The 9927-nt window shown below is 44.7% G+C and overlaps 1 protein-coding gene across 1 annotated transcript; it reads left to right on the top strand.

Annotated features, from left to right (window-relative positions):
* The first annotated feature begins 1930 nt into the window (after positions 1-1930).
* On the top strand, positions 1931-9448 carry paox (polyamine oxidase). Its single transcript, XM_080849317.1, has 7 exons — positions 1931-2211; positions 4084-4576; positions 4695-4894; positions 7074-7329; positions 7555-7667; positions 7989-8143; positions 8757-9448. The coding sequence occupies exons 1-7, from the start codon at positions 2052-2054 to the stop codon at positions 8919-8921; spliced, it is 1542 nt and encodes a 513-aa protein (XP_080705443.1). The 5' UTR covers positions 1931-2051; the 3' UTR covers positions 8922-9448.
* Positions 9449-9927: the final 479 nt, after the last annotated feature.

A 9927-nucleotide genomic window follows, 5' to 3' on the forward strand; every position in this document is an offset into this window, starting at 1 on the left:
CACAGTCACTCTCCTACCCCTCAACACAGTCACTCTCCTACCCCTCAACACAGTCACTCTCCTACCCCTCAACACAGTCCACCCTGCTACCCCTCAACACAGTCACTCTCCTACCCCTCAACACAGTCACTCTCCTACCCCTCAACACAGTCCACCCTGCTACCCCTCAACACAGTCACTCTCCTACCCCTCAACACAGTCACTCTCCTACCTCTCAACACAGTCACTCTCCTACCCCTCAACACAGTCACTCTCCTACCCCTCAACACAGTCCACCCTGCTACCCCTCAACACAGTCACTCTCCTACCCCTCAACACAGTCACTCTCCTACCCCTCAACACAGTCACTCTCCTACCCCTCAACACAGTCACTCTCCTACCCCTCAACACAGTCCACCCTGCTACCCCTCAACACAGTCACTCTCCTACCCCTCAACACAGTCACTCTCCTACCCCTCAACACAGTCCACCCTGCTACCCCTCAACACAGTCACTCTCCTACCCCTCAACACAGTCACTCTCCTACCTCTCAACACAGTCACTCTCCTACCCCTCAACACAGTCACTCTCCTACCCCTCAACACAGTCCACCCTGCTACCCCTCAACACAGTCACTCTCCTACCCCTCAACACAGTCACTCTCCTACCCCTCAACACAGTCACTCTCCTACCCCTCAACACAGTCACCCTCCTACCCCTCAACACAGTCACTCTCCTACCCCTCAACACAGTCACTCTCCTAACCCTCAACACAGGGATACTTACAATAATAATGTCTATTCCCCAAAAGTCTTTGTCAACCCACCTTACTTCTCAACAGGATAATAACTAATCACCCTCAGGTAAGATGAGCTATTCAAATAGGGGTGCTGATAAAGCAACTTTGAATTTGTTTTCTTTGGAAAAGGGAAAGAGAGACCTCTGCTGGTAGTCTGTTTAAAGACAAACATTAGCAATAGGATATGTTTTCCTAAAGCCCACTATGTAAGAATCAGCGTTGGGCTCCTACTGTTGCAGAGTGTCATTCAGTTTAGTATAGTAGTTACACTTGTAGTAATAGTGGCAGTAGTAGCAGTAGCAATATAGTAGTAGTAGTACTAAAGCAGTTTAATTATTATTAGTAGTAACAGTAGCAGTAGCAATATAGTACTACTATAGTTTAAGTAGTAGTAGTTGTAGTAACAGTAGCAGTAATAGTAGAAGTAGAACTACTGTAGAAGTACCAGTAGCAGCAGCAGAATGAGCAGTAGTTGTAGCTGCAGCAGTAGGCCTAGTAGTAGCACCAGCATTAGTAAAAGCAGTAGTTTCAGTTTTCATTGAAAAATTAGGCGTATCATATGTGATTTGTCAGTGGAACTGTGCATTTTGCGAGGGAGAGGTCCGCGACCACATGCCCTGCTTGCGAGGTCGCTATGGCCCCGGTTTGAGAACCACTGGCATACAATACAATATTCATAATTATGTTTTATCTGTGTAAAGTTTAGAAAAGAGACACAGTTAGGGCAGAGGGATGTGTGCCCCTTTAAAGAAATACTGTGCAACAATTTGCCACTTCTTTGTATGTTTTTATAAGCACCTGCCTTTAATATCATCTTCAAATTAATTTCGATGTAACATGGTGATGTGAAGGGCAGATGAACACACCTTTCGTTCCCTAAGCTATGCACTATGTATTTATGTGGTTCAGGTCGAAACACCAGGAAAATGTAAGATAAGCCTTCACAACGATATCCCCAAAAGACAGTATCTTATTTTATCGGTGCTAGCTAGGCTATTGGTAGCGTTTGGAAGGATTATACGTGCTTTTCAGGGAGCTAACTTTTTAGACCAAAACTCTATAATGTCTCTTTAAGAAATGAGCATCACGTGATATCACACCGGAACTACTGTGTCAACCACACATTGTTGTTGGTCTATAAAACAATTCAGGTCTAAATACAAGATAGGTTCAAAGTGCATATGTGACTAAAGTTTCGTGTTATATAACTGAAATGAACTGAACTATTGCGCGGTCATCCATTTGCTCCGACAACCAAAGGGTTTGACTTGTCATGGCTCCTCTTCCCAGCCTTGACGCTAAAATTGTAATAGTTGGCTGCGGGATCTCCGGGATCGGTGCGGCGCTGAAACTCGTCAAGTTTGGCTTTCGGAATGTCCGTATTATCGAGGCAACGGGTAGGAGCGGTGGAAGAATACGAACGGGTAGACTTGGTGAGTTTTGGCGAGAGATGGTGACCTATCAAAACGGTAATGTTAACTAGACCGAAGTTGTGGCAGAAGCCCTGGTTGGTTGGGAATACAATAACAAGTCCGAACTCGCATATCTACATTAGCTTGTGGTTCTTGTCAGTTCTGTACAGCATTGCAACTTTGTAGAACTACCTGGGCATGTGCACATCGTGTGTGCACGGTTCCAATGTTTTTAGAAGGTAGAGCAGCGATTTAGCCGACGTACTAACAGCTGTCTGACACAGTAGCTCTGTCAGTTAAAAAGCGGCTTGGCATTCACCGACCACGTGACCGGGCTTGGTGTCATCTGAGTGTCACTTAAGGACAGCGAACTTTGTATGAAACAACTGTGAGAGAGAGAGAGAGAGAGAGAGAGAGAGAGAGAGAGAGAGAGGTGAACATCAGAACATGTGCAACGGACAGTTGTGAGCGATTACAAATGGCCATTACACTTGCAAAAAATCAAATTGGTCAAAACTTTTGCACTGAGTTGTGACTGATGGGGTCTCATGATCACCCCGTCATGGCTAAACACACGTTTAACCGGGGCACTGGATGCAGGAACATTCAACAGTCTTACCACAACCATGAAGAGAGACGGAAGGGTGTGCTTGTTTAGTGACCAGAAGTGGAGGCAGTCCTGTCCACTACAAATCTCCAAGAAGTGTGTGAGCTGCATATATGAGGCGTTGAAGCTGAATCCTTCTTTTGTCTCTTGCTATGTTAGGACACAAAGAGGCTTGACTAAGGCTCTGTCTCCTGGACCTCTTCCTCCTCTTCTACGCGTGGGGTTGTTGGGCCGACTTTCACTGCATCTTTCAGAATGAAGTCTTGAGCAAAAGCAAAAACAATATTGCTTAATCACCAAATCATATGATGATGTCTATAACATACATGGGTTAACTTGACATGTATTTACTGTAAAAGCTATAACATACCTTTGATCATCTTTGACACCTCCTCCTTAGTGTTGTCATCGACCAAAACATCATGTGTCACCCACATGCTGCCAAAAGAAGGATCCAGCATGGCTGCCTTCAGATACAGTGGGTCAGAGAAGGGCAATGGCTGGCTATCAGATGATGAGTTTTCTGCCATCTTCACATTTACGAAGATCCCGTGTGACAGCTGAAGAGGGAATGCCAGATTGCCCAAACTCTCTCTCAAAAATGTCCTTGAAAGAAGTACTGCTGTGGAGTAAGCTGCTCAATTTGCAGGCCTTCGCAAGAGCTGCATTAGCTATTTTGGTGTCTTTTAAGCCGTCCCCCACAACTAACTGCAGCGTGTGGGCAAAACACTGCTGTCTTGTCTCAGCTTTAGTTTGGAGAAAAAGATCCACCTTCTCTTGGTCTTCAAATGATATACAAGGCAGTTTACCGATTTAAAAAGTCGTATGCGCACGATAAACGACACTTAACTATAAACGTATCATTCAACCATCGGAAGTGGAAGCCTAAATGGGGTTTCTCCCCATCACGGAGGACCGAAAGGACATAACTAGCTCCCCTAGCTGCCTTTCCCTGACATAAGCCATAACGTAATGGCAAGACTGTTGCTCGTGACACCAATCAATAAAGTAATGGAAACACTGTTGCTAGTGACACCAAGGGATAAAGTCATGGCAAGACTGTTGCTGGTTTTGGGCCCCCATGGCTATCAGTGAGGACACTGCACTGCCCTGTCCTTAGTTTTCTCTTCATGATCAGTTATTCAGGCAAATATCAGCTTTAGGAACTATGTAAGACAGAAATGTAGTATAGTTATTGTATGCCTTTTTAAACGATGTGCTAAATGTTAGTGTAGCCGTGACGATGGTGTGTGTGTGTGTGTGTCAATCTTCCTCTCTGTGTGCAGGTAGTAACATCGTGGAGATCGGCGCCAACTGGATCCACGGACCATCTCAGGAGAACCCTGTGTTCCGGCTGGCCTGCCACTACAACCTACTGGAACCGGAGTCCATGACGGAGGAGAACCAGGCGCTGGACGTAGGGGGCCACCCTCCGTTCGTGCCGAGCTTCCTGCGCAGCTCTGGGGGCACGGTGCCGGCAGAGCTGCTGGCGCCGGCTGTGGAGCTCTTCTCCCGGGTGCTGGAGCGCAGCCAGGACTTCAGCACCGGGGGGGGTGAGCCCGTGGCCAGCGTCGGGGGGTTCGTGAGGGCGGAGCTGCCGCGGCTGGCTGAGGCGGAGTGGGGTGCAGAGGGGGGGTTGCGAGAGCTGCGGATGGCGCTGGTCTCCACCCTGCTGAAGGTGGAGTGCTGTGTGAGTGGCACGCACAGCATGGACGAGGTGGGGCTGGGCGCGTTTGGGCTCTACCGCACGCTGCCCGGCCTAGACTGCACCTTTCCAAGGTGAGCTCACACACACACACACACATACACACACAAACACACACACTGTGTGTGTTGTCAGAGGCTTTGAGGGGCTGATTGATTGTCTCATGTGTGAGCTTCCTGTGTGTTTCGTCAGAGGCTTTCATGGGCTGATCGACTGTCTCATGCGAGAGCTCCCGGAGGGTGTGGTCTCCTATAACACACCGGTTCGCTGCATCCACTGGTCTGACGGCCACGAAGCAGGCGACACACATACATACACACACCCTGTGCGGGTGGAATGTATCAATGGAGACATGTACCCCGCTGATCACGTTATTGTCACCCTCCCACTGGGTATGTATGCTTATACATTCAAACACACACACACACACACTCAAAGTCAGAGAAATTCTTGAATGGGAGTGGGAAAAACATTTAAGTCATTTAAAAGATTTAAAGAAGCTTCACTTTACTCTCTTCCTTCACACCTGCATAAGGTTAACCACACACAGAGGATGATTATTACTATTAGCATTATTATTATTATCACTTATATTATTATTATTATTATCATCATCACTTTACACTCTTCCTTCACACTTGCATAAAGTTCACCCCATCCAGAGGATGATTGTTACTATATATATATATTATAAGGAGGTAAAAACCCATAATAGGGCTAAAGCATCTCTTCCACGCAGTATAGAGGGGGTAACCGATGCAGTGGCAATTGCTGACCTATGGAGGCAGCATTATGCGATCTGTTTAATTGTATTAAATATGAGCCTTATCATATTGGCAAAATAGATCAAGAAAATATTTGTTTTACCCCCAATGATGATTCTTAGTGCCATAGGGCAACTTGCAGACAAGAAAGCTAGTGGCCTGGACAACATCACTGCAGAGCACCTTAAGTTAGCTGGGCCCAGGTTGGCAGTGCTATTGTCTATGTGCTTTACTGGAATTGTGACCCATGGTATATTGCCAGAGTCCATGATGTCAGTAGTTCTTGTCCCAGTTATCAAAGATAAGGCTGGTAAAATTGGTAGCATTGATAACTATAGACCCATAGCACTTGCCAGCATTCTCTCCAAAGTGCTAGAAAGATTAATCCTTGACAGGATAAGTGAATTTATAACCACCACTGACAATCAGTTTGGCTTTAAGCCCAAGCATAGTACTGACCTTTGTATTTATGCTCTGAAAGAAGCAATAGACACATATAGAAGGCAGGGATCTACTATGCTTATAGGGTTTATTGATGCATCCAAAGCATTTGACCGTGTCAACCACTTTAAGCTGTTTAGTAAGCTCAAGCTTCGGGGTGTGCCCAGTAGCTTAGTACGCATCCTTGCTTACTGGTATGCGAACCAGAGCATGAGTGTAAGATGGGGGAACATCTTATCTACCCCTTTTAAAGTTGGGAACGGGGTCCGGCAGGGGGGTATATTATCCCCAGCCCTTTTTAATATCTATATGGACAACCTTTCCAGGCAGCTGGGGGAATGCAGTACAGGTTGTATGATAGGTGATTCCCTGGTCAACCACTTTATGTATGCAGATGACCTAGCTATACTATCCCCGAGTACAGGCGGGTTTCAACAGCTGCTTAACATCTGTACTAATTATGGGGTCGATTTTGATGTTAAATATAATGCAAAGAAGAGTGTGGTAATGGTCTGTAGAACTAAGGAGGACATGGAAATTAAGTTTCCTGCCTTTCATCTTTCTGGGCAAGCTCTGGGGGTGTCCAATAGTACCAAATACTTAGGGCACATTATCACAGACACATTGGAGGATGATGCTGACATGTTTAGACAGAGGAGATTGCTCTATGTCCAAGCTAACATGTTGGTTAGAAAATTCCACCACTGTACATATGATGTTAAAATTAATTTGTTTAGAGCCTACTGCACCCCTCTTTATACAGCTCCACTCTGGGTGAATTACAAGAAGGAGAGCTTGCGTAAATTGAAAGTAGCCTATAATGACTGTCTTAGGATACTCCTGAAAAAACCCAGGAGTACTAGAGCCAGTCAGCTGTTTTGTAATATGGGTCTTACCACCTTCATGGCCTTGCTGAGGAACCTTACTTTTAAGTTTATGTGTCGGCTGGACCGCTCTTCAAATGTATTAATTGATCTGATGACAGACCCTGGCCGCAGCTCTGTCAAGTACACATCTAAGATCTGGGAACACTGGCATAAGTGCCTTTTTTAGCCCTTCTTTCCTTGTGTATTTATATGCATTTATGAATGTATATTTATATGTAATTTATTGATTTTATGTATTGTACATCTCCCATGTGGGCCTTGAGCCTGTAATAAAACATTTTTTATATTATTATTATTATTATTATTATTATGCTATTAAAAGCATTATTAAGTCATCATAATGACAATAACAACAACAACAACCATACTAATATTATGACCATGTCCAGGTTACTTGTTCTACACTGCTGAGGACCACGCTACCACAATAGTGAAAATAATAATAAAAACAACAACACTAATATTATGATCATGTCCAGGTTACTTGAAGAAGCACCATTCCACCCTGCTGAGCCCTGCTCCACCCCTCCATAAGCTGCACTCTATCCAGAGAATGGGCTTCGGCACCAACAACAAGATCTTCCTGGAGTTCCAGCAGCCGTTCTGGGAGCCGCAGACCGAGGCCATCTACCTGCTCTGGGAGGACGAGGCACACCTGGTGGACACGGTGCCCAACATACACACGCACTGGGTCCGCAAGCTGTTTGGCTTTACTGTGCTCAAACCCACAGAGAGGTACACACACGCACACACACACACACACACTGTGTCCATTGTACACATACACTGGGACAGGAAGCTGTTCGGCCTTGCCATCTTCAAATCTATAGAGAGGCACACACTGTGTGTGTGTACCCTAGGCATAACATACAGGTGTGTGTGTGTATGTTATCAACAGGTATGGCCACGTTCTCTGTGTGTACCCTAGGTGTGATACACAGGTGTGTGTGTTATCTACAGGTATGGCCATGTTCTATGCGGCTGGATTGCTGGTCATGAGTCTGAATATATGGAGTCACTCTCTGAGACAGAAGTTCTGAATACTGTCACACAAGTCCTGCGCAGGTTTACAGGTAAGGCACGCACGCACGCAAGCACACACGTAAGCAAGCACACACGCAGCCAAGCACGCACGCATGCACACACACATACATACACACACACACCGTTTTATGTATGACCAAAGTCTTTAGTGCTGCATCTTGGTAATAAATCTGGAAAGTTCCAAAACATACAGGTGGCCAAATTGACCATAAGGTACTGTGCAGATATCAGCGTTAATATCTGGCAAGAATCAGGTTAGGTTGAACATTAGTTATACTGGTACTGTCAGCATGTGTCTGTGTGTGTTTTAATGTCTATGTGTAATGTGTGTGTGTGTGTGTGTGTGTTAGGCATCCCGACGTTGAGTCCATGTAGGATGCTACGCTCTCAGTGGTTCAGTGAACGCTTCACCTGCGGATCCTACTCTTACCCGGCAACTGGATGCTCTGCCCGAGACATACAACACCTGGCAGAGCCACTGCCTCCAGAACACACACAGTCCAAGGTACGAACACACTCGCACGCACACACACCCACACTTTAATCTATAAAGGTCATTCATTTGTGTGTGTGTGTGTGTGTGTGTGTGTGTGTGTGATATTGTAATTGTAAATGAATCTGTGAACTCTGTATTTATTATTGAAGTAGGCTAATGTTTTGATTTGTACATGGAGACTTGCTATTATTCCAAGCTACTGAAATATCAATCATTAATGGAACTCATTCGCCAGCTGGGATATGACTGTAGATTAATAATTCTTGTCTTTGGAAGTTTAGGCCATGTACATAAGAATGTTGTCAGAGGGCTGCAGATGGGGGGGCTGCATAAAAAGGGTGCAAAAAAACTACCAAATTCTGCTCTGTTTCAGCTATCATTGGTAGCAAGCAAATATGGAGTCGAAGATGTTTTGTTTATCCTTGACTCTTGAGTGTTACAGTATTAAGAGAACTGATAAAAGTGTGTAAGCCTATCAGACCTGTCACCCTGTCAAAAACTCTTCCCAAAGTATTTGGATCCTGTAACTTGTCGCTTGTCTTGTGGATCCAAATAAAAGCAATCAAATGTGTGTGTGTGTGTGTGTGTGTGTGTGTGTGTGTGTGTGTGTGTGTGTCTGTAGCCCCTGCAGGTGTTGTTTGCTGGTGAGGCCACTCACGGCTCTTTCTTCTCCACTGTCCATGGAGCCCTGCAGACGGGCTGGAGAGAGGCGGAGCGACTCATCACACACTACTCACAGTCCTCCTCCTCTTCATCCTCCTCTCCTCCTCTGTCCTCTAAGCTCTAATCCCTCCCTCTCTCTCTCTCTCCCCCAGTCATGTCACTGAATCTCTTTACTTCTCCACGCACTTCCTTTCCTCCTCATCTCCCCTTATCATACACCATCTCTCTCTTCCTCCCTCTGTCTCCCCTCTCCGTGGCTGCTCTTCCTCTGTCCAGACAGTAGGGAGCAGACTCCTTTCTACTCCTCTGCTGAGTGCCTCCCTGTTCTTGAGCTCCAATCAGAATTCATCTACAGCCCTTACTAGTGATGAACTTCCACATACACACACACATACACACACACACACACACTCACACATACACACACACACACTTGCACTGGGGCACCAACTTACTCAGCTACAGTTTTACATATCAGTTTGCCAAAGTCTGGTGTTTGTTGAGATTCTGTCAGCATGCCACCTAGAAGGCTGGGAGTTAAACCATTTTGCCAACATTGATATACATATGATATTCTAAAGCACCATTCAAAATAATCTGCACTAAAATCAGTGTCATTATTCACTGCTTTTTACAATGGAATAATGATTGCTATAAATGTTTTATAAATATATACGTGTTTGATTTGTGTTAGACATTAATAATTGGCAAAATGATTGCTATAAATATATACATGTTTTATTTTTGTAAAACATTAATAAATGCTATAATGATTGTTATAAATGTGTACATGTTTGATTTTTTTAAGTAATTAATAAACGACAATAAATTATCTTGGAGGAAGGTTTACTTGCTTAAAAGTAAATAAAAAAAGAGAAGTTTATTAACGAATGCCAAAGGACATTTGCTAACTGTAAATGGCCAAAATAAATGAAAAAAAAAGTACGAGTTGCCTATGTTGCCAATGCAAATGGTGAAAATAATTGGTACATTTACCTGTTGGGAAGATCTGTTTAAAGATGAGGGATGCAGGCTCTACATAAGACCAAGAGCTGTGTGTGTGTGCTTGTGCTTGTGTGTGGACTGTGAATACTGTAAAGTTAAGAATTGTCTTTCTTTATTTTTGATTC

Source organism: Sprattus sprattus, assembly GCF_963457725.1.
Source record: "Sprattus sprattus genome assembly, chromosome: 12".
Taxonomy (NCBI): Eukaryota; Metazoa; Chordata; class Actinopteri; order Clupeiformes; family Clupeidae; genus Sprattus; species Sprattus sprattus.